This window comes from Pongo pygmaeus, chromosome 10, assembly GCF_028885625.2.
Source record: "Pongo pygmaeus isolate AG05252 chromosome 10, NHGRI_mPonPyg2-v2.0_pri, whole genome shotgun sequence".
In the NCBI taxonomy this organism is placed as follows: Eukaryota; Metazoa; Chordata; class Mammalia; order Primates; family Hominidae; genus Pongo; species Pongo pygmaeus.
Genome location: NC_072383.2, coordinates 108751745 through 108777616, shown reverse-complemented (window position 1 = coordinate 108777616; position 25872 = coordinate 108751745). Strand labels below are relative to the sequence as shown.

Below are 25872 nucleotides of genomic sequence, written 5' to 3'. Positions count from 1 at the left end.
ATATCTGTTGAAAACAATCTGTATAATATCTAGCATAGTACAATAAAAGATTGGCCATTGAAATATTTTATTGTTAATTACAATGAAAATGAAGAAACATAATTTACATGGAAGAATATTTAAATAATTATAGAAAAAGTGTTATTATGACCTTTTCAAATTATAACCTAATTCTTTTATATCCCACAATATGCAAAAATAACATGTGCAGAGCCAGATATATTGTTGGGTCATATTTTACCTTCTAAGCATTTAAGAGACCCATGAACCAAATGATAACACAAATAAAATCTAACCCAGGTGCTCTTTTATACAGATGATCATGTATTTTTTTTCTTTTGGAATACTTTTGATGATATATATATATATATATATATTTTTTTTTTTTTGAGACAGGGTCTTGCTGTGTCACTCAGGCTAGAGTGCAGTGGCACTATCTCAGCTCACTGCAACCTAAACCTCCACAGCTCAAGTGATCCTCCCACCTTAGCCTCCTGAGTAACTGGAAGTAGCTGGCACCACAGGTGTACGTCACCACGCCTAGGTAATTTTTGTATTTTTTTGTAGAGACGAGGTTTTGCCATGTTGCCCAGGTTGGTCTCTAACTCCTGGGCTTGAGCAGTCACCCGCCTCAGCCTCTCAAAGTGCTGGGATTACAGGTGTGAGCCACTGTACCCAGAACAATTTATATTTCTATTGTAACAGTTCATAAAAGGTAATTCATTATCATTTGTCAGCTTCAAGCCAATGAAGACATTACTAAAAGCACCACACGTTAAAATCCAAAAAAAGAGTAACAGGCCAGGTGCAGTGGCTCACGCCTGTAATTCCAGCACTTTGGGAGGCCGAGGTGGGTGGACCACCTAGGTCAAGAGTTCGAGAGCAACCTGGGCAACATGGCAAAACCCTGTCTCTACTAACAATACAAAAATTAGCCGGGCATGGTGGCACATGCCTGTAGTCCCAGCTACTTGGGAGGCTGAGGAACAAGGATCGCTTGAACCTGGGAGGAAGAGGATGCAGTGAGCCAAGATCGTGTCACCCTCACTGCACTTCAGCCTGGGGGACAGAGGGAGACTCTGTCTCAAAAAAAGAAAAGAAAAAAGAAACAAAGTATCTACCTACACATAAATGTTTTAAGTTTTCCATGTTTTGGTATTTTTTATTTTGTAAAGTATTATTAGTTTACAGTTAAGTGGCAATTTATATTTTCAAGATTTTAGTTTTCTTATTTTTGCAGATGGGCAACTATACATACAGATTTTCAGTGAATAACGGTCTTGTTTTAAATTCCCAGCCTAGAGAGATCTACAAAGTCTATTTCAGATCTTTCCATTCACACATTTATAAATTCTGACTTGAATGTTTTTTGTTTTTTGTTTTAGATGAAATCTTGCTCTGTCGCTCAGGCTGGAGTGCAGTGTGCATTGTGGGTTCACTGCATCCTCTGTCTGCCTCCTGGGTTCAAGCAATTCTGCTGCCTCAGCCTCCTGAGTAGCTGGAATTAGTCACACACTACCAGCTCGGCTAATTTTTTGTATTTTTAGTAGAGACAGGGTTTCATCATGTTAAGGCCAGGCTGGTCTGCAACACCTGACCTCAAGTGATCCGCCTGCCTGGGCCTCCCAAAGTGCTGGGATTACATGCGTGAGCCACTGCGTCTGGCCTGGCTCGAATTTTTAACACACGGGGTTTCTGGTTTAAGTAATCTGTGTACATAAATTGCATAATACATCTGGCCCAAAGCCTTAAAACTATTTTTAGTTCCATTGTGCTAACCATATATTAACATGTAAAATTTTATTAACTGCAAATTCTAAGTTTTCCATTCATTACTTCACTATTCCTTCTTTTTTCAGGATTAGAGAAAGGAAGAGAAGAGAAAGTGTTTAATAAATCACACTGTAGGCTGGGCGTGGTGCCTCACATCTGTAATCCCAGCACTTTGAGAGGCCAAGGCAGGTGAATCACCTGAGGTTGGGAGTTTGAGACCAGTCTGACCAACATGGAGAAACCCCATCTCTACTAAATATACAAAAAATTAGCTGGGCATGGTGACTCATGCCTGTAATCCCAGCTACTCCGGAGGCTGTAGAGATGCTTGAGGCAGGAGAATCGCTTGAACCCGGGAGGTAGAGGTTGCGGTGAGCCGAGATCATGCCATTGCACTCTAGCCTGGGCAACAAGAGCAAAACTCCATCTCAGAAAATAAAAAATAGGCCAGGCGTGGTAGCTCACGCCTGTAATCCCAGCACTTTGGGAGGCTGAGGTGGGCAGATCACTTGAGGTCGGGAGTTTGAGACCAGCTTGACCAACATGGAGAAACCCCGTCTCTACTAAAAAAAAATACAAAATTAGCTGGGCATGGTGGCATATGCCTGTAATCCCAGCTACTTGGGAGGCTGAGGCAGCAGAATGGCTTGAACCTGGGAGGCGGAGGTTGTAGTGAGCCAAGATCACGCCATTGCACTCCAGCCTGGGCAACAGGAGCAAAACTCCATCTCAAAAAAAAAAATAAATAAATAAGTAAATAAATAATAAAAATAAATAAATCACACTGTAATTAGTCAGTCATTCCTATGTGATTTTCGATTAAATCTACATCCTGGCTTCTTTGTCTGTTAGATGACCAGCTTTTCTATCCTCAGGTTCTTAAACGTACCCCATGTAATTAGAGATGCATGGAATCAAAGACTAAAATGTTTTTAAAGATTTAAAATTCTCCAATAATATTTTCTCTATTTAAAAAAAAGTTTCTAATTCTAGAAAATATAAACTGATTTATAGTGACAGAAAGCAAATCCATAGTTGCCTGGGGAGGGACAGAAAGGCAGAATGGGGCAAGAGTGAGACATTAAAAAGAGTCACTGGAAATGTTTGGGGGTGATGGATAGGTCTGTGATCTTGATTAAAAGCTGATGGTTTCACCAGTGCAAGTGTATGTCAAAAGTAATCAAGAATACACTTTAGGGCATGGGAGGAAAGGGGAAGAAGAGCATTTGGACAAATACTTAATGCATGCGGAGCTTAAAACCTAGATGACAGGTTGATAGGTGCAGCAAACCACCATGGCACATGTATACTTATGTAGCAAACCTGCACATTCAGCACATGTAACCCAAAACTTAAAGTAAAATTTAAAAAAAATTTTTTTAAACACATTTTAAATATGTGCTATTTATTTATTTATTGAGACAAAGTCTTACTCTGTCACCTAGGCTGGAGTGCAGTGGCACCATCATAGCTCACTTTAACCTCAAATTCTTGGGCTCAAGTGATCTTCCTGCTTCAGGCTCCTGGATAGCTAGGAATATAGGCATGTACCACCATGCCCAGCTAATTTTTTATTTTTTATTTTATGTATGTATGTATGTATGTATGTATGTATTTTGAGATGGAGTCTCGCTCTGTCGCCTAGGCTGGAGTGCAGTGGCGCGATCTCAGCTCACTGCAAGCTCTGCCTCCCGGGTTCACACCATTCTCCTGCCTCAGCCTCCCGAGTAGCTGGGACTACAGGCACCCGCCACCATGCCCGGCTGATTTTTTATATTTTTTTAGTAGAGACAGGGTTTCACCATGTTAGCCAGGATGGTCTTGCTCTCCTGACCTTGTGATCCACCCGCCTTGGCCTCCCAAATAATTTTTTATTTTTTGTAGAGATAGGGTCTTGCTATGTTGCCCAGGCTGGTCTCAAACTCCTGGGCTCAAGTGATCCTCTTACCTTGGCCTCCCAAAGGAGTATGATTATAGGTGTGAGTCGCTGAACCGCACCAAATATATGCAGCTTTTTCTTTTCTTTTTTCTTTTTTTTTTTTGAGACAGAGTCTCCCTCTGTTGTCCAGGCTGGAGTGCAGTGGCACAATCTCAGTTCACTGCAACTTCCACCTCCCGAGCTCAAGTGATCCTCCCACCTCAGCCTCCCAAAGTAGCTGGGACTACAAGCATGCACCACCACACCTGGCTAATTTTTGTATTTCTTTGTAGAGACAGGGTTTTGCCATGTTGCCCAGGCTGGTCTTGAACTCCTGGGATCAAGTGATCTGCTCGCCTTTGCCTCCTAAAATGTTGGGATTACAGGCGTGAACCACTGCCCCAGGGTTTGTGTGGTTTATTATATGTCGATTTTACCTCAATAAAGCTGTTTAAAACATAAAAAACAAGTTTCCATCAAATTTTAAATTACTCTCTTAAAAAATTTAACTTAGACCTTGAAACCTAGTCATATGTTTCTATGAAAAGTTTTAAAAGCATTATCTTTCAAAATCCTGGGTAAATTAAATACAAGGTCACTAAGATGTCAGCAAACTTTTATATTAAAAACCCTTTGAAAACATCTCACTGATCCTACTATAATCAAATGAGTGTCTTCTTTTATGTAATAAATCTCACAAACGTGTGGAGTATAACGATGATTAGCCTCAGTCGGGCCCAGTGGCTTATGCCTATAATCCTAACACTTTGGGAGGCTGAGGCGGGCGGATCACCTGAGGTCGGGAGTTCAAGACCAGCCTGACCAACATGGAGAAACCCCGTCTCTACTAAAAACACAAAAATTAGCCGGGTGTGGTGGCGCATACCTGTAATCCCAGCTACTCCAGAGGCTGAGGCAGGAGAATCGCTTGAACCCGGGAGGCGGAGGCTGCAGTGAGCTGAGATTGCGCCACTGCACTCCAGCCTGGGCAACAAGAGTGGAACTCCATCTCAAAAAAAAAAAAAAAAGATTAACCTCAGTGCATGTTTTATAATATAGCTGTTACTCTGCAAAAAGACAAATTACACTGTCATACTAAAAGTACTTTTTGTTATTTAAGTAAACATTAGCTTTTGTAAGCCTTTTTTGTTACGGAAAAGTTAGAGCTTATTAAACTAAAATACCTGGATCAATTAAATATGTTTAATCTACCCTTTTCCTAGGCTGTGAACAGATCACTTTCCACTTCCCAGAAAGATGTCAACGAAGTAGGAACTCCTTAACCTCCTGCTCCCTGCTCTTGTAGAATTTCATAGATTACTACAGAAAGATGAATTAACCCTCTATCAGCTATTTACCTTGGGATAGTTCTCCAGTACAAGTGAGAGCTTTCCGCTGCTCTTTCAGTTTGCATGGTCTTTCTTCTGACAAGCAAAAATGCTTTGTAAAATGCCTAGGATGGATCTGGTGGTGTAATCTGGGCTGTTAGGACAGTTTATCCTCTGTGTTAAGCTAATGTAAGAACAGAGCCAGAGATACCTACGTCATTAGCACTGTTATTCTACAAATCAAAATATGAAAAACACTCAGTTTTAAGGATCCAGCATTCTATTCTTTTTCTTTATAGCCCTGGCTTTAAAACAATGATTCATAATTTTTCCAACCATTATTTTCATGACATCCATGCTAAGTCCTTTATTTATTTATTTATTTATTTTCTTGAGACAGAGTCTTGGTCTGTCGCCCAGGCTGCAGTACAATGGCGCAATCTCGGCTCACTGCAACCTCTGCCTTCCAGGTTCAAGCAATTCTCCTGCCACAGCATCCCGAGTAGCTGAGATTATAGGCACACGCCATCACGCCCAGCTAATTTTTTTGTACTTTTAGTAGAAACAGGGTTTCACCATGTTGGCCAGGTTGGTCTCGAACTCCTGACCTCAAGTGATCCACCCGCCTCAGCCTCCTAAAGTGCTGGGATTATAAGTGTGAGCTACCACGCCCAGCCATGCTAAGTCCTTTATACAAGCACAAACCAGATAGCCTCCCTCCACAATTGTTTTCATTATCTTCACTCTCTGACGTGAAAAACTGGTTAGGAATTGTTTGTTGTTGCTGTTAAGATGGAGTCTTACTCTGTCGCCCAGGCTGGGCTGCAGTGGCGTGGTCTCGGCTCACCGCAACCTCCGCCTCCCAGATTCAAGCGATTCTCCTGCCTCAGCCTCCTGAGTAGCTGGGATTACAGGCGTCCACCACCACGCTCTGCTAATTTTTGTATGTTTAGTAGAGATGGGGTTTCGCCATGTTGGCTAGGCTGGTCTCGAACTCCTGACCTCTCACCACCTCGGGCTCCCAAAGTGCTAGGATTATAGGCATGAGCCACTGCACCCGGCCATCTGGTTAGGAATTTTTAAAAACATCTGGTGAAAACCCAGGGATGTCTTCATCAGGGCTCTCCTTCTCCAGGTAGGAAATGATGTTCCAAAATGCTGAGACATCACTTGATGATAACTAATTCTCACAAATTGATTTTTTAGGAAGATCTTGATTTAAATCAATATTTTCTAATCACCTATACCATATAATAATTTCCACTTACTTTCAGGCTTTGCATCTGCTGCAGCTTGGCGCATGCTTTTCAGCTGGTTTTGTACTCTTTGCAATCTTTGCACTGCATGAAATAGCTTTAAAATACAATTAAACAGATTACTTGCTTAGTCTACCAAAGCTTACCTGTTACTTAGGCAAGCAATGGAAAATACAAGTTCCATATAATTCTTATGATATAAAAGGAACAAATAATAAGAACTCAGAAAATTCCCATATTAAACCCAAAATGTAACTGTCTCTCAATACCTTTTCACATACATTTTTTAAGGAAGTTTTCAGAAATTTTTCTTTAGTTATTTACTGAATTTGCAGTTTAAGGAAAAATACTTATCAAAGAAACACACACACCAGATTTTTCTTGTTATACATGGTTTTCTTAAGGCCAAGTAATGTTAACATTGATACAGTGATGTTTCAGAATCACAAACCAACGCCAAGTAACCATTCAGGGCTTAGGTGATGCAGCTTATTGCTGCAGTGAAACTACTTCAATGCCAAGTCAAGTGCCAGCAGAATCAAACATTTAAACTGCTGATTTAGTAGTAAATGAAGCTTATGTGAAATATATTTTAATGTATAAGTCTACTCAGATTTTAAAATAGATTTTTAATAAGTAAAAGTAATAATTTCTGAGCAAATTATTTTTTCTTTAAGGCAAAGTTTAAAAACATGGAGTATAGGTGATTTTAAGCCTTTTCATGACTTATTTGCCATTGTAGTAAACTGCAGAGGGTACTGTGATCACTGGAATAAAAAGAATGGTCTCATAGCCCTGGAATCTAAAGGCATCCTGTAGAGATTCTAGAAGTTTTATTAGCAGTTAATCTTACTGTTAACATTACAATGACTCTTCTGTAATGTTGGAACAACATGAGGTCAGCATAGGCCAAAAGACAGTGTATAGATACAATTCAGAGTATAAAACCCAAAAAGTTGTACTGTTGTTGCCACAAAATATTTATCTTTTTTTTTTTTTTTTCCAGACAAAGTCTCACTCTGTTGCCTAAGCTGGAGTGCGATGGCGTGATCTCAGCTCACCTCAACCTCCACCTCCTGGGTTCAAGTGATTGCCTCAGCCTCCCGAGTAGCTGGGACTACAGGCATGTGCCACCATGCCCAGCTAATTTTTGTATTTTTAGTACAGACAGGGTTTCACTGTGCTGGCCAGGCTGGTCTTGAACTCCTGACCTCGTGATCCGCCTGCCTCAGCCTCCCAAAGTGCTGGGATTACAGGCATTAGCCACCGCACCCAGCCTGAAATATTTATCTTAATTAAAAGAGTATTCCATTATGTTAGCAAAAGGAACGTGAACGTCTACAATTTTAAAACTCTTTTCTTTACATTTGGATTATAAGAAGGAACTATTTCCTTCATACTGAGAATATAAACTTTTATGTGGATACCTGATTCTTTTGTTCCTGTTTCTGTTGTGCAAGATATTCTTCTTTCTCTTTTTCAACTCGAAGTTGCCTTGCTATTTTAAGCATCCATTGATGATTCTGGGCTGTCTCCACCTACAGTAAGGGAATAAGTAGCACATGTTACTGTCAGGTTTGAAGAAAAAAATTAGCATGTCATGTGACTCAGACATCCACTTATCATTTCCTTTTGGTAAACAGTACTCCCTAGAGATGACAGTAAAGCTCTAGGCTCCAGGTCCTTGAAAGTGCTGGGCTACTGCCTAGAGAGACTCCCTTTTCGTCAATGTTATTTGAGTCCATCCTCAGATGTACACTCATGCTTGGCTGAATCTTTATTTGCATTCCTAAATCTTTGCAAGTCCTTGGGACTTGGGGCCAAAGTCTTACAGTACTAATTCTGCCTTACCCTTTTCTTCAAATGTTCAACTCTCTTAATGAGCTGATCCTTTTCTTCTTCCATTGCACTGATATCCTAAAAAGTGGCAAAGAAGACCTTATAAGAAAAAGTATTCTCAGTCTGTAGGAAACAGATAAGGTTTTATTTTCATTATGCATCTAACATTTTCATCATTTATAACCACAGCATTAACAACCAAGATCCTCTTTTGGATGAAGGTCATTTCTATTTTTCCCCCAGGGCTTCTTATGCAGGGTAATTTTTTTGGCAGCTTGGTGTTCATCCAGAAATGCAACAAAAACCAGTTATAATGCAGCAAGGTAAAGCTGCCAACCAGCACATTTGTGTTCTGATTCCAAATATGGGCACATGATTTTTGAAAAATTTTCTATAATGGAAAGTGTGCAGGTCTAAATACATGAACAACAGCTGCTGACATCCCATCTGTTCTGTTAAATACCAAGTCATATATTTTGCCAATTTTCCATCAAAATTGTTTTTAAGGCTATGGTATTTTCATGACATAAGTTTGTGCCTGGTTTTTCCAATGAACCAATTCCCTCTCTGAAAATAAAGACTTCAAAAATAAACTTCCTTCCTGTTAACCAGCTTCATAGTATTTTGTTATAAAAACAAACAAATAAAAAAAACTCCCTCCTAAATCTAAAAAACTAATAGCTTAATTATCACAGTAATAGTAAAGGTAAAATATACATGGTAGTCAGTATCGACAGAATTTGGAAAAATGGGCACTCTTACTCATTACCAATAGCACTGTACTGAAGAACAATATCAAAAGTCTTAAAATATAGCCTGGCCAACATGTTGAAATTTTGTCTCTACTAAAAATACAAAACTAGCCAGGCGTGGTGGCAAGTGCCTGTAATCCCAGCTACTTGGGAGGCTAAGGCAGGAGAATTGCTTGAACCCAGGAGGTGGAGGTTGCAGTGAGCCAAGATTGTGCCATTGCACTCCACCCTGGGCGACAAAGTGAGACTCCGTCTCAAAAAAAAAAATCTTAAAATAAATGCTCATCCCTTCTAGCCCAGTAATTTTATATCTGATGATTTGTCCGAATAAAACATTCATGAAAAGACATCCTCTGTAAAGATTCTCATCAATGCAAGTTACATCTACAATTTGGAAATGACCAAAATGTATAAGGATTGTTAAATAAATCACCACATAATACAATGAAAGTCATTAAAAATTATGCAGAAGAATGTTTAATGACATGAGAAAAAGTCATGATATGACATTAATTGAAAGAGGCAGATTACAACATTTATCTACAGAATACCAAGAAAATGATTTAAATATATTTATCAAAATGTCAACCATAGTTTTCTCTAGAGAACGAGATTATGAGTGAATTATTTTTTCTTTTCTTTTATTTTTTTGAGACAAGTTCTCACTCTGTCACCCAGCTAGAGTGCAATGGTATGATCACAGCTCACTGCAGCCTTGAACTCCCAGGCTCAAGTGATCCTCCTGCCTCAGCTTCCTAAGTGGCTGGGACTACAGGCGTGCACCACCATGCCTGGCTAATCTGTTTTTTTTTTCTGGAGACAGAATCTTGCCATCTTGCCCGGGCTGGTCTCAAACTCGTGGGCTCAAATGATCCTCCAGCCTCAGCCACCCAAAGTGTTTGGATTACAGGCGTGAGCTACCATGCCTGGCCTACTAAAGTATTCTTGAACACATGCTTTGTAGAAAATTTAGAAAATATGATTAAACAAGAAATAAAGGCTAGGTGCAGCAGTGGCTCATGCCTATAATCCCAGTACTTTGAGAGGCCAAGGTGGGAGGATAGCTTGAGCGCAGGAGGTCAAGACCAACCTGGGCAACATGGCAAAATCCTGTCTCTACAAAAAAAAACAAAAATTAGCTGGGCATGGTGGTGCATGCCTGTAGTCCCAGCTACTCAGGAGGCTCAGGCATGTGGATCATTTGAACCTGGGATGCCAAGACTGCAGTGAGCTGTGATCACTCAGTCTGGATGACAGAGTGAGACCCTGTCTCAAAAAAAAAAAAAAAAAAAAAAAAGAGAGAGAGAAAGGTTTAGTAATAATGAATGAAATTAAAATATAGACTCTAGGTTTTTGTCATTATTCTGGTTTACTTACAGGACATAATGGAGGAATAGTAGACGGACATATATCACTCTTCTCTTCTTCCGTACTATAAGTAACTACTCATTGTGAATTTACCCCAGTCTCATCAGTTTCATCAGTAAGGAACTACCAAAGGTCCAACAAAGTAAAATGTGCCATTTGCTATCACTAGTCTCCATATAGTCTTAAGACTCATACTGAATTAATAAAATGCTAAATCCAATATTATTCAAATCCCAAAAAAATTGTTACTATGTTTTCTTTCCTTTACCTTTCTTATTTCTGCTGTAGAAAATCCAGATGTCTTGAGCTGCTCATATTCTTTATGCAAAGTTTTAAAGGCTTCCATTAACTCTTCATACTAGAAGAATAAGTTAATAAATTATAAACTAATAACTAGATCCAGTAGAGTTTTCTTTTTTTTTTTTTTTTTTGAGACAGACTCTTGCTCTGTCGCCCAGCCTGGAATGCAGTGGCACGATCTCGGCTCACTACAACTTCCGCCTCCCGGGTTCAAGCGATTCTCCTGCCTCAGCCTCCTGAGTACCTGGGATTACATGCGCACGCCACCACGCCTGGCTAATTTTTGTATTTTTAGTAGAGACAGGGTTTCGCCATGTTGGTCAGGCTGGTCTCAAACTCCTGACCTCATGATCCATCCGCTTTGGCCTCCCAAAGTGCTGGGATTACAGGCGTGAGCCACCGCGCCTAGCCATAGAGTTTTCTTAATCAGGTTATCTATTAACTTACAGCGATTACTTAAGTCATTGTAAGAACAGCATTAAAAACACAAAAACACACCTTATACATTTATATAGGGTACAAAAAAGTACATCTCTACCATCTTAACACTAAATACTTCTCTATCTTCATTTCTGGTTACTTTCCTACTTCACACTCTACACTCTAGCTATGTTGATGTCTGAGTTCCTGAACATTCCATGCTCTTGCATCCAGCTTATACATCTGTGACTCCCTCACCCGTAACTTAAGCAACTCCTATTCATCCTTCAAGTCTTCACATAGATTCTACTATTCTCAGAGAAGCCTTCTCTGGCCCTTTATCTATCCTATCAGAGTAGATATCATGTACAATTATAACTGACTATTATAATTTCCTGTCTGTCTCCCTCCATCATATAGTGAGAGCCAAGAGGAAAAGAATCATATTCATTGTGTACACCCTTGTATCCCTGGGGCCTAGCACAGTGCATAACCCATGGAGATGTTTAATATAAAGTAGTTGAATGGGCCAGGTGCGGTGGCTCACACCTGTAATCCTAGCACTTTGGGATGCTGAGGCAGATGGATCACTTGAGGTCAGGAGTTCGAGACCAGCCTGGCCAACATGGTGAAACCCTGTCTCTACTAAAAATACAAAAAATTAGCTGGGCATGGTGGCGCACACCTGTAATCCCAGCTACTCAGGAGCCTGAGGCAGGAGAATTGCTTGAACCTGGGAAGTGGAGGTTCCAGTGAGCCGAGATCACACCACTGCACTCCAGCCTGGGTGACAAAGCGAGACTCTGTCTCAAACAAAAAAAAAGTAATTGAATGAATGAAAAAAATCCTGTTACCTAAAAATTTTTTTAAATAGTTTTTTGTTGTTGTTTTTGAGACAGGGTCTCACTCTGTCACCCTGGCTGGAGTGCAGTGGTGTGATCACCGCTCATTGCAGCCTCGACCTCCCTGGGCTTAGGTGATCCTCCCACCTCAGCTTCCCAAGTAATTGGGACTACAAGCTTATGTCACCATGCTGGGCTAATTTTTTTATTTTTTGTAGAGATGGGTTTCACCATGTTGCCCAGGCTGGTCTCGAACTCATGAGCTCAAGCAATCTGCCCACCTTGGCCTCCCAAAGTGCTAGGATTAAAGGCATGAGACACTGTGCCTGGCCAAAAAGTTATTCTGATGGGGAATGACAGAATAATATTTTTCTTGATTGATCATATCTTAAATCTACAAATTATTAATTATAAGACTCTTCATTCTGAAAGATAATATGTATTTTTATTAGGATTCCTGAAATGACTGGCTAAATGTGTAAATCATTATATAATGTAAATCATTGTGTGTGTGTATATCTCTTTCTCATTTTTTATATATATATGTATATGTGTATATATATATAGAGAGAGAGAGATACCTGTCAGATATGCTTCAAGAACAAGTATGTCTTAATTACCATTAATTCTTTCATTAACTAGCTGAGCATATTTAGCAAAGACTTAATCAGGTCAGGCACCGTGGCTCACGCCTGTAATCCCAGCACTTTGGAACCCGAGGTGGGTGGATCATGAGGTCAGGAGTTCGAGACTAGCCTGGCCAACATCATGAAACCCCATCTCTGCTAAAAATACAAAAATTAGCTGGGTGTGGTGGTGGGCACCTGTAATCCCAGCTACTCGGGAGGCTGAGGCAGGAGAATCACTTGAACCCAGGAGGCGGAGGTTGCAGTGAGCCGAGATTGCACCACTGCACTCCATCCAGCCTGGGCAACAGAGCAAGACTCTGTCTCAGAAAAAAAAAAAAAAAAGACTTAATCAACTTTCTCTAGATAAATTAATTTTTATCAGATTTATTGATGGTGGGAGCCTAGGAAGGAGAAAGTACACATTTACACTTCTCTATTTCCCACATTGTGTAAAATATTCAAAGGTAAGGACAGGTGGTCTCATTCTGCTGTGCTTCTCCGATGGCATCTACTATGACATCTGACATAATTATTTGCATAAATACTGTCTTAAGAGATCAATATTGACTCTATTTTGAGTTACTGCCATGTCTACCCCAAATAGCAAAATATATGGATAAAAATAAAAATATTCAGTTGGTTACTGCGATTCAATCCAAATATTTAGCTAACATTAGAAGTGACTATACAAAATCTGGAAGAAAATAAAGATTGATAAGACATGACACCTGTCTCTATGGGCCTCAGAATTTATTGGGAAAGACAGATTGACAAACTATTCACAATTTGGCACAAATCAGTCTATGTAAGTGCTATGGAATAAAAGTGTGAGACACTAAACAGAAGCACTTTTTAAAAAAAAAAATTCAAAGTCCTTTTAAATCTGAGTCTAGTTTCTTTCTCTCCAGTCTTTGGCCAGCAATGTGCTTAGGGATCTCAGGATCAGAAGCCAGACCAGCCAGAATCCTCAGTACTCAAGAGCTTTAAGACCTTATGCCAGAGCCCAATGTTACTCCAAAACCCTGGCAAGAAAGGTGCACTGAGATTTCAAACTCCAGAATCTATCTCTACCCTTTGTCTGATTGGGAAGTCCTTTGAGACTGCAAGTCTAGGTTCTTTGCCTGCTTCTTTCCAGGACCTCACATGTCCCAATTTGCCTGGGATAGTGTCAATTTAAACCATTTGTCTTGGTGTTTAAATGTTATGATAGTCTGTTTCTCTCAAATTTGGATAAAAAACTATGTAGTCACCTAACTGATGAACAAAGTGCTGTGCAGACTTAACCCAGGATTCTATTTACCCACAATTGCTAAGTAATAAATTATTCTAAAATCTTAGTATCAGGTTTTTTTTTTTCTATTCACATACTCCTATCACTAAAATAGTATTTGTGTGCAAAAGCCATTATCTTGAGATGTGGCCATAGTTGAACATTAGCTGATACAGTTTTATCTTCTTGTGCCACTTGGAACTACAAAGACAGCAAATAAAAAAAGAGTAACATGTATTTGAATATATACACCTTGAAATCCATTACAGTTTCAATGTACCATTTATGTATTGTTTACCTGTTTATTGGTGTCAGCCACAGTTTCATCCTGAAGAAACTCACTTGGTACCTCAAGTTTTATTAAAAAACGAGCTAAATATGCTCTTTTCTTCAGTTCATTAGTCCTCTGAAGAAGCCAGTGGAGCACTGGGTAAATTACAGGTTTACTTCCAATCACCAAACCCTGACGAAAAGTACTCCTAAGAGAGAAACACACACACAAACACACACGCACTTAACGGTAAACTTTGAAGAGAGACAGCATTTTCTCAAAATCTGATTTACAATGTCCAAATTGCTTTCTATAACTTTTTAAAAAAGATAAACCCAAGGAATCTTTTTTTTTTTTTTTTTTGAGACAGGGTCTCACTTTATTGCCCAGGCTTGAGCACAACACAGCTCACCAAAGCCTTAACCTCCTGGCTCAGGTGATCCTCCCACCTTAGCCTCCCAAGTAGCTGGGACTAGAGGCACCGACCACCATGCCCAGCTGATTTTTTGTTGTTGTATTTTTTGTAGAGGCAGCGTTTCACCATGTTGCCCTGGCTGGTCTCAAACTCCTGAGCTCAAGCGATCCTCTCACCTTGGCATCTCAAAGTGCTAGGATTACAGGCGTGAGCTACCATGCCTGGCCCCAAGGCTATTCTAAAGTCAGTCTGTACATTAGTTAGAAAATTAGAAAAATTAGGCCCTCAATATATCATTGGCATATCCAAGGAAGTTGTGTTTAAGCTGTTTTTATCTAGGATGACAGATAAAGGATAAAATGGTATAGTGGATTTACCAGACAGTTTGATTAAGGCAAAGAACTGACCCACTTAAGACTTCTGAGTTTGTTTATAGAAGGTTTAAGATTATTTTGAAACTCAGTGATGTTCTCAGGCCATCAAATGAGGGAAACCAGGTATTACCTAAAAAGATTGATTGCAGTATATGAAGGTTTGGATATTAAAGCATAAGTTTAAAAACTCAATACGTGATCAGATTCTTACATATCTGTGGCATTTCCTGAAGGTTTGTACTTAAGAATACCAAGAAGGCTCAACATTCGTTTGGCTGTCTGCTCTGGCATCTCCTCTCTGATATCCACAAGTTGCTAACAAAGAAATTGAAAAAAACATGTTATTGTTGTATATGTAACAAAGGACAATATTTAAACTCACTGACAAAATTGTTCTGCTAGAGCTTAACAGCACAATGGTCTCTTCATAAAACAGATTAAGGATGGAGGCCCCCAGATTCCAAGTAAGGGTACACCCAAGTCAGATCAAGATTCATATTAAGAATGTTAAGCTTCAAAAAAAGTATCCAGTGGAATGGACCAGTGTATGAGAGACATGAACTAACTCGCAATACAATAAAACCTTTTGTAAAAGAATTTTCATTCCCTAACCAAACCTATTTATGTCTGGAAGTGGAGAAATAATTTCTAAATAAGGTACTAATAGATAATTTATTTTTGGGCTAGCAGAGAAATGTTATGCATCATTTACTATTACTTTACAGACATGGAAAATAAGGCTCAGAGAGGTTAAATAATGTGCCCAAGACTCACAGCTATTTAGAGGCAGAAACTGGCTTTCTGCTACCCATGAAAAAGAAAGAGAAAACTCTTACCTTTGGGTCAATCTCAGCCAGAACATCACTGAGAACTTGTAATAGTTGCATTGGCTCCAAGGAATCAAACGTGATTAAATTATAGTTCTTCCTAAAGGGCTCCTTATTGAGACTGTCCATAATGAATTTAATTTGATCACTCATAATTAGGTCTTATAATTTTAACTAAAGAGTAAAAATAGAAAAAAAAATCCTTAATACTGGCAACAAAAGTCCTGGGTAAAAACCAGAATTAAGTTCATACAACGTGGGCATGAAAAGCATAATTTTACATGGCATACAAAATGCTGTGAAAAGGGTTATTTTGTTGAAAGAAATCCAAGTATAATGGCTTTATTATGAAAACTGCAGTATATACTGTTAATTTTAACGTCAAATGCTTTGTATATGCATCTGGTGTAACAGTAATCATCTGAATTAATGTGGACAAATGAATAATAAATCCTCCCTACATTAACATCTCTCCCATGCCAGTGCATAATTTCTACCCAGGAATTAAACACGCTCCTAATTTTTAGGAGCCTGTCTGCAAGCCTAACAGATGTTTCTCCCAAATCTCCCAAAAAACATTGAGAGATTTTTACTTTAAAATCTATATTTCCAGTTTCTCTTGAAAATCAGATCTGGCAACCGTGGGCCCACATTTGTGCATGCCCACAACCAACTGCAGCTGAGTAGAGGCTGCACACTTCAAGTATCCTTCTTCCATTTCTGTTATTGGTGTAGCCGGTAGGCATCCACTCTGCCGCCGTACAGTAATTCAGGCCTTCATTTCCTTTGGCCTTCAATGAGGCCACAGCCTCCTGTTCTCTGGTCTCCACCTCTCCCCATTCCAAATCATCTGTAGGCTCCTTATTGCGCACAAAATACAGCTCAAACTTCTTGGATTTCCAGACTCTTTATGACCTGGCACAACTTATCCCTTTCCAACTTTATTTCCAAATTGTCACCTTTCTACCCCTTCAAACTTCAGCCTATTGAAACAGTCACTGCTCCTTAGTTTTTCTATCACTCTGCCTTTAGTTAATGTTGCTTTCTCTGCCTAAAATGACTGTGCACCGCTCCTTTATCTCAAGAGGTGCAAACCCCCCAACCATCTTTCAAGCCATGCCCACCAAATGCCAGTTCCTCCAGGAAACCTTTCTCAAGCTATCCTCCAAGTTCTGCAGCAGTGCCAACACCTGTCCTTCATAGCTGACCACACTTTATCTGTGCTTCTCTCCTAGCACTACTTTTGATCTTGTGTTTTTGTTTTTGTTTTGAGACGGAGCTTTGCCCTGTCGCCCAGGCTGGAGTGCAGTGGCGCGATCTTGGCTCACTGCATGCAAGCTCCGCCTCCCGGGTTCACGCCATTCTGCCTCAGCCTCCCAAGTAGCTGGGACTACAGGCGCCTGCCACCACGCCTGGCTAATTTTTTGTATTTTTAGTAGAGACGGGGTTTCACCGTGTTAGCCAGGATGGTCTTGATCTCCTGACATTGTGATCCGCCCGCCTTGGCCTCCCAAAGTGCTGGAATTACAGGCGTGAGCCACCGCGCCCGGCCGATCTTGTGCTAGTTCTTTAGGTATGCATCTTCTCTTCCCTGCTAAACTGTAAATTCCGTATCTGTGTCCAATTCCATTTTTGAACATCCATTGTGGCTAAAACAGTGATTCCTTCCATTAGGTTGAATGAACTTGTCCACAGGCACAAGTACAACATAAGCCTAAATCTAAAGGAAATCAGGCTGGCAGTGAGAAAGATCATAACTTTTTAAAAAATTGAATATCTGATTTCTTAACTGCTGAAACAGCTTTACCTAGGTAAATGCTTTAACTTTAAGGATTAAAAATGAATTAAAAAGTGAATTGCTGCCGGGAGCTGTCGTTCTCTCCTGTAATCCCAGTACTTTGGGAGGCCGAGGCAGGCAGATCACTTGAGGTCAGGAGTTCGAAGCCAGCCTGGCCAACATGGTGAAACCCGGTCTCTACTAAAAATACAAAAATTAGCCAGGTGTGGTGGTGGGCGCCGGTAGTCCCAGCTACTCGGGAGGCTGAGGCAGGAGAATTGCTTGAACCCGGGAGGCGGAGGTTGCAGTGAGCCGAGATCGTGCCACTGCACTCCATCCAGCCTGGGGACAGAGAGAGACTCCGTCTCAACAGAAGAAAAAAAAAAAAAAAAAAATATATATATATATATATATATGATAATTTCTCCACAATGATGAAAAGTTATGCACAAATAATTATTATTGCTAAGAAATAAGTCAAAAGAGGATAGGAAGGATAACCACCATGGCTTATAATAAATCTGAGGTTTCCTTTAAGCTATAAAAGGAAAACCTTTACGTAAGTTTTTTTTTTTAAATCCATATTGGAAGTGCAAGTTTTCCATTGTTTAAAGTATTTTAAGTAAAAGTCCACGTCATAACCTTTGCGTGCAGAAATATATATTTCATTTTAAATGATTTAGAAATTATCTATAGGTCTATTCTTTTTTCCCTTAAAAAAAAAATCTGGATAAACTAGTACAACGTTTCCAGGAAGGCAAAATAAACTAGTTGGGTTCCCCCCAAGTCGCCCACCAGCCTGCAAAAATGGTCACTCGATAAGGACAAAGATGTACTGAACAGGCAGGCTGTCTGTGCCCAGCGGGCTCTGCGCTCTAAAATTAGCAAAAGCAATTACTGTCCCTCTTCTAGCGCGAAGTCGCCGCGCTAATTCCCAAGCACTCACCCACAAACGAGTCGCAGGGGGCGGGGAACAATGAAAACCAGGACGTGCGTGTTCTCTGGCACAATTTGGGACAGAAACCGTGCTGCCTGGGTCCCAGGCTGGCACGAGCGTCGACCCGCAGCCTCCTGGGAGTACCAGAAATAGTGTCCCCCTCCCCGGGCTCGGGACAGGGGACAGGGGACCCCACACCCGACCAGGCCTCTAGCGGGGGCTGCCCTGGGCCCCTCGACAGTTCATCCCGCCAGGGAGCGGCCTGGATGCCCGCGAATCCCAGCAGGGGCCCAATCCCCTATCCGGAGGCTTAACCGCGAAGACCCCTTCCACTTGCGAGGTGCTGCATCAGGACCGAGAGAGGACGGGAGCTCTCTCCTATTTCGGGGTTCAGAGGAGCTTCCGACCGCGAGTTGGCGAGGTTACCTCAAATTCTCCTCACGAAACCGTTTCCCCACCCCCCAGGAGGCGCCCGGGCTCTAGACCGCTCCTAGAGTCGAGCTCCTTGGCAACGGTTGCTAGGCCGTGGTCACGTAACTTCCGGGGGAGCGGGCGCGCGCGCGCGCGCGCGCATGAGCTGGGGGCGGGGCGGGGCGGACGGGGCGGGGCGGGGCGGGGCGGACGGGGCGGGGCGGGGCGGACGGGGCGGGGCGGCGCGGAAGGGTGCCGGGCTTACTTGCAAAGCGGGCCCACGTGCTGAGCTACTGCAGAGAGCCGAGGGCATTTGGGACTGTTATTCCGACTTAGACGCGCTACAATAACCTTCCCGAAAGTCCTGCACTTCGCAGTTTACAAAATACTGTCTGCATGATTAACCTATGTTAAATGCGTGTGATGTTTCATTCATTCATTCATGCATGCATGCATGCATGCATTCATGCGCCAAACGTGGGTGATGATTTTTGTTTGTTTTTGAGGCAGGGCTGGGTGGTAGGGGGGTTGGGATGAGCAAGCATTTGGCCTGTGCTTCAAATTTAGGTTTTTGACATAAGTATCTCCAAATTAGGTTATGCATAGGAACAATTGTAGTGAGGCTCTGGCAGGATTAAAAGAAGACGCATTCATCATAGAGATTTCAGCTTCTGTGTCACATTACTGGGCCACATTGCCTGTACTGGGAATTAAATTTTTTTAAACCCAATACGTTTTGAGTATGCTGAGAGCCTGAAAGGGGGTGTGGGAGAACTAAGTGTCCTAAGGTTCCGTTGGCTTCTGAGTGGGCTCTCTTTAGGTCCCTGCAGAAATAAATTAAATCCTCCTTGTGGTCTTCATGGAGTTCACATCCCATGCAGGAGGCAGGGAGATCTTTGTGCCCAGTCACTGATGAGGTTCAAAAGTCTACTGGAATTTGCACTAGCTGGTTTGTGGGAGACCTTAGTTGGCAAATGGTATTTTGAACCAACCCCTATTAGACTAGAGACCACGATACTTAGTGATATCAGCTGGCAATGAAAGAAAGAGAAGGAAAAAAAAATCAAATTATTGATACCTTGAAAACTTAGTTGCCTGCTCAAACAGCATAGGAGAAACCAACTATAGCTTTAGCATCAGACTTACCACAACAAAAAATAACAGATTACGTATTAGGCATTTCCTATATGCCCTGTACTGTACGGGCTGCTGGGAATGCAAAAGGGCAGGACATACCTGGCCCCTGCCCTCATGGAGCTGACAGTCTAGTGCCGGCAGAGATTATTAAAGGGGCAACACCAATACAATTGAGATAAATGCTGTAACAAGAGAAGCCAATGATTAGGAGCCCAGATTAAGGGCCTCAAGTTTATCTGGGGAGGGTGATGCCAAAGGGGCCATACCATCAGGAAAATTTCTGTCAAATGGAGTGATGTTTAAGGATCAGTAAAAATTAGGCCTGGCACCATGGCGCACACCTGTAATCTCAGCACTTTGAGAAGCCAAGGCAACAAGATAACTTTGAGCCCAGGAGTTCAGGATCAGCCTGGGTAACAGAGCAAGACCCTTTCTCTACAAAAAATTAAAAGCAAAAATTGGTCAGGGGTGGCACCACTGCACTCCAGGCTGGGCAACAGAATGAGACCCCCATCTCTTAAAAAGGATCGGTAAAAATTAGCCAAACAGGAAAAGGGAGAGTGTTTTGGGCAGAGGCAACACAACATTCCAAGACCAGTCCCTTTGTTGGCTGCCCTCTGACTGTTGAAATATCAAGCGTACCCTGCAGAGCTCTTGGAGAGAAACTAAAACTGGCCCCACCCCACAACCAATTAGGGGAGGCAACACTCAAAACCTCAAAAAAGTAAATAACTTACATAATACTGAGAGAAACAATACAAGATTTGTAGAAGGGATTATATAATTCATTGATCCTGTTGGGTGTGTTAGGAGACATCCCTGGCTACCTGGGTTTGAATTCTGCATCTGCCATTGTGTACCCTCTCTTTATCTTGCTAAACTTTCCTCATCTGTAAAACGTGGCTATAATAAAACCTTCCTCAATAGGGTTGACGTGAGGATTAAGGGAGTTGATACAGGTAAAGTGATTATAACAGAGCCCAACATTGGGAAGCACTGAAGACATTTATGTTTTTTCTTTTTAAAAAAATGAGGCATGTACATGGTGGCTCATGCCTGTAATCTCAGCACTTTGGGAGGCTGAGGTGGGAGGATAGCCTGAGCCCAGGAGTTCAAGTCCAGCCTGAGCAACATAGTGAGACCCCATCTTTAAAAAAAGAAAAGAAAAAAGAAAAAAAAAAGAAGTAAAAAAAATTTTTAAATAAAACTTTAAAAATAAGATGTTTTGCCAGACACAATGGCTCACGCCTGTAATCCCAGCACTTTGGGAGGCTGAGATGGGCCAATCACTTGAGGTCAGGAGTTCAAGACCAGCCTGGCCAACAAGGTGAAACCTCATCTCTATCAAAAATACAAAAATTAGCTGAGCGTGGTGGTGCATGCCTGTAATCCCAGCTACTTGGGAGGCTGAGGCAGGAGAATCACTTGAACTTGGGAGGCAGAGGTTGCAGTGAGCCAAGATCACGCCATTGCACTCCAGCGTGGGCAACAGAGTGAGACTCTGTTTCAAAAAAAAAAAAAAAGAAAGAAAAAAGAAAAGAAAAGAAAAGAAAAAAGAAAAAAAAAAGATGGTTAGATTTACACCTTCTATAGGGTTTATGGGTATAGGCTATAGAAATCCTAGATAGGAGTGGTTTATCTAATAGCTTTTAGTTCCTCTTCTCTCTGTTGCCACTGGTCAACAAACACTATACCTTTCAGTTATGAGACTGCAATCCTGTATAAATTCAAATAAGCAAGAGGATCCACTCTTTGGACTCAAACTTGAATAGATTTTGTGCTTAATGTGGTTGCTCTGGAACACGGGGAAGAACTTGAAGCCAGTCAGCATGCTTCCTGGAATCTGTATATTGAAAAATTTATGTTCCGACTGACAGTAAAAAATAGACCTGCATATATTGGGTCCCCGAGGCCAAAGGAAGATTAGCTACCACCCCCTGATTCTGTGTGTGTGTGTGTGTGCGCGCACGCGCGCGTATGTGTGTGTGTGTGTTTGTGTTTGGAGATGGAGTCTCACTCTGTCACCCAGGCTGGAGTGCAATGGCGCAATCTCGGCTCACTGCAGCCTCTGCCTCCTGGGCTCAAGCAATTCTCCTGTCTCAGCCTCCTAAAGTGCTGGGATTACAGGTGTGAGCCACCGCGCCCAGCTGCCTGATTCATTTAACATAAAACCTTGGGTAGATTCATTGAAGGGTCTAAGAGGGAATTCTCAGCAACAATTTCACAACAACAGAGGCATTGCTGATCTCCTCCCAGCTGAGCTACCCGTGAAGCCTTTTTTTTTTCCTCCTTAGATGCTATGTTGAGTCTTTTCTGTAAGCTCCCAACAATGCCTTTCGGCTGAACTATATTTGACATTTTTAATAGAGGGAGGGAAGTTCCAGCCATATGCGACAGCCTTTCTGAAAGCTTCCCACTCCTTCCTTACTCTCTTTTTGAAACAGCTCTATTAAGATATAATTCACATACATACAATTCACCCATTTAAAGTGTACAATTCAGGCTGGGCATGCTGGCTCACGCCTGTAATCCCAGCACTTTGGGAGGCTGAGGCGGGCAGATCACCTGAGGCCAGGAGTTCGAGACCACCCTGGCCAATATGGGGAAATCCCGTCTCTACTAAAAATACCAAAAAAAAAAAAAAAAAAAATTAGCCAGACATGGTGGTGGGCACCTATAATCCCAGATACTCAAGAAGCTGAGGCAGGAGAATTGCTTGAGCCCAGGAGGCAGAGGTTGCAGTGAGCCGAGATCACATCACTGCACTCAAGCCTGGGAAACAGAGCAAGACTCCGTCTCAAAAAAAAAAAAAAAAAGTGTACAATTCAATGGCTTTTAGCATATTCACAAAGTTATGCAATCATTACCACTATCTAATCCCAGGACATTTTTATTACACCAAAAAGAAACCCTGTACCCTTCAGCCATCACCCTCACAATGAAAAACTCCCCACTTCACAGCCCTAGGCAACCACTAATTTACTTTCCATCTCTATGGATTGGACTTTTCTGGACATTTCACATAAATGAAACCATACAAAATGTGATCTTTTGTGTCTGACTTCTTTTGCTTAGTATATAATGTTTTTAAGGTTCATCCATATATATATGGATCAATACATCATTCCCGTTTTTTGTTGTTGTTGTTGTTATTGTTGTTTAAGGTGGAGTCTCCCTCTGTCTCCCAGGCTGGAGTGCAGTGGCACGATCTTGGCTCACTGCAATCACTGCCTCCTGGGTTCAAACCTCCCAAGTTCAAACGATTCTCCTGCCTCAGCCTCCTGAGTAGCTGGGACTACAGGTGTGCGCCACCACGCCTGGCTAATTTTTTGTATTTTTAGTTGATACAGGGTTTTGCCATGTTGACCAGGCTGGTCTTGAACTCCTAGCTTCAAGTGATCCGCCCACCTCAGCCTCCCAAAGTGCTGGGATTACAGGTGTGAGCCACCATGCCCAGCCCATCATTCCCTTTTATTGCCAAATAATTCCATTCTATGGATAGACCACATTTTCTTTATGCATTTTCTATTCCTGGACATTTGAGTTGGTTCCACTTTTTTGCTACTATGAATAATGCTGCTATGAACATTTGTATACACACTTTTGCCCCCTTATGAATAAAGATTCCATTGCCTAGGTCAGGTGACAGGGTATATACATCAGCAGGACTGGAGAGAGGATTCATTCTTACAGTATCTCTTCCTTTCAATTTTTGTTAATTTTTGGCCTGTCGGGTACCCATGGTTGTAGATTACAGGACCCAAGATGTGGAGCCTTTAGTAGTTTTTGGTTATAATATAACGGACCTGTTACTGAAACCTACTCATCCCTTGCTACCAAAGCACTAGAATTCCCAATCTGTTTCTCACCAGAAGCCATCTGATAAGAAGATGCTGCTTACATGGATGGGCTTCAAATGTTCACCATCTTCCAGTGGAGGATAGGGTGAAGCGAGGTGAGGAGGAGGTGAGAAAGACTTGAAGCTGCCCCTTCTTATCTCCTTATTTAACTGCGTAGATAATAAGGGGTATCCACAGTTTCGAACCTTTGGTCCGATTATTCAGAGGGGGGAAAATTACTCCTGGTAAAGTGTATTTTTCAAGCCTCAGTTTAGTTATAAGATAAAAAATAAAGAGAAGAGGTTTTATCTCATGTAATTGTGAAGTTGTTCTGAGGTGAGCAGGCCTATGCAAACCTACCCCCAAGGTCTGAGGAAGCTGAGAAGTGAAAAAAAGAGGCTAACAAATCCAGCTTCTTAGAAAGAGACATTTAGGCTGGGCACAATGGCTCATGCCTGTAATCCCAGCACTTTAAGAGGCCAAGGCAGGAGGATCACTTGAGGTCAGGAGTTCGAGACCAGCCTGGCCAACATGGTAAAACCCTGTCTTTACAAAAAAATACAAAAATTAGCTCAGCGTGGTGGCAGGTGCCTGTAATCCCAGCTACTTGGGAGGCTGAGGCAGGAGAATCGCCTGAACCCAGGAGGCGGAGGTTGCAGTGAGCCGAGATCGTACTGCTGCATTCCAGCCTGGGTGACAGAGTGAGAGCCTGTCTCGAATTAAAAAAAAAAAAAGAAAAAGAAAAAAAGTAGAACTTTTAATCCAATAGTTCCAGCGAATTTCCAGGGCCCACTCTCATTGGTCTGAAGTGTGTCAGACCCAAAGGAAGTGCTGGATCCTCTTATCAGAGATAGAGATGCTATGCAAACAAGACCAGTAGATCAGGGAAGACCAGGTGGTCAGGGAAGGCTGGTAAATCTGGAAAGCTGCATAAGAAAAACCAGAAGAGGAAGGAATGAGCCTGCACTCATGGCAGAGAGCATCTGTATCAATGAGAACCTTCCCCCTGATTTCCTTCCACGAATTATCTTTCTTCAATGTGGTCTTCCACTGTGGGCCAAACGAGGTCTTGGGATAACAGCAGACCCCTCCGGATCCCCCACAAACATCTGAGGATGGCCACGAATATAATGTCTCCAATCCCTTCTCATTTCAGAACTTCCAAACAAGAACTTTCCTGTGCAGAGTACAGGGAAGCCAAGCCAATTTTCTGTTTTTGGTATTAAATTTAGACCTTTCATCCTGACCATGAGATATTTCTGGATTCTGCACGAGTATTCAGCGAGTGCCAGGATTCAAGATGCTATCCCATCTGGGGCTATTCTGCAGGCTGCCCACTTTATCTCATTCTTTTAAAACTGGGAAAAATGACCCCGACGCAGGAACAAATTCAGAAGTGGGTTATTCTGTTATCCATTAATTGTCACTTAATGCGTTTGCCATCCAGGTTACTTGGAGAGGAAAGAAATTAAATCTGAACGGAAACCTGAATTGCATTTTGCAGATATCCTAAATTGTCTCTGTTCTGACAATTTAATCTTGTGGGTATGTTTAGTAGCAGAATGTGCTTTCTTAAAAGGTAAAAAGATAAATAATATGTGAAACACTCAACTTAAATGGATGAGATTCCAGAGGTCTTCTTAAATGTGTGCCTGGTACTATATTTTTCTCAGATGGCTTTTATAAAATGGGTTTTGTATTTATAAATGTGCTATGGTTCACAAAGACTGGACATTGCTGATGAGATTAATGGGCAATGTAGAATAGCCAAAATAATATGCAATTCATAGTAACTCCTTAGTTATCAGTATGGATTGAAATATAGGATGCATCTAACTTTTTTTTTTCAGTGACACGGTGTCACTCTGTCACCCACGCTGGAGTGCAGTGGCGTGATCATAACTCACTGCAGCCTGTACCTCCCGGCCTCAGCCTCCCGAAAAGTTGGGACTGCAGGTGGCGCCACCATATCCAGCTAATTTTTTTTTTTTTTTTTTTTTTTTTTTTTAGAGACGAGGTCTCACTATGTTGCTCAGGCTGGTCTCAAACTCCTGACCTCAAGTGAGCCACCCACCTTGGCCTCCCAAAGTGCTGAGATTACAGGTGTGAGCCACCATGCCTAGCCAGGATGCACCTAACGTTCTTAGTGGGCTGAAATTATCATTATATCATCATTTATTGAGTGCTTA

The 25872-nt window shown here is 41.6% G+C and overlaps 1 protein-coding gene across 13 annotated transcripts in view; it reads right to left on the bottom strand.

Moving 5' to 3' along the window:
* IFT81 (intraflagellar transport 81) overlaps positions 1–18868 on the bottom strand; it is a 93599-nt gene extending 74731 nt beyond the window's left edge. For 5 of the 13 annotated variants that reach the window (XM_054443878.2, XM_063646734.1, XM_063646732.1 and 2 more), the window contains exons 1-8: positions 18723–18840; positions 15592–15756; positions 14967–15070; positions 13994–14174; positions 10503–10592; positions 8127–8192; positions 7703–7813; positions 6288–6372 (exon numbers count right to left, since the gene is read on the bottom strand). In XM_054443878.2, the coding sequence (XP_054299853.1) occupies positions 6288–6372; positions 7703–7813; positions 8127–8192; positions 10503–10592; positions 13994–14174; positions 14967–15070; positions 15592–15735 (781 nt within the window). In that variant the 5' untranslated portion in view covers positions 15736–15756; positions 18723–18840. Of the gene's footprint in view, positions 1–4577; positions 4701–6287; positions 6373–7702; positions 7814–8126; positions 8193–10502; positions 10593–13993; positions 14175–14966; positions 15071–15591; positions 15757–18305 lie in introns of those variants that run through there. The other 8 variants (XM_063646733.1, XM_063646727.1, XM_054443877.2 and 5 more) reach the window with 7 other exon arrangements.
* Positions 18869–25872: the final 7004 nt, after the last annotated feature.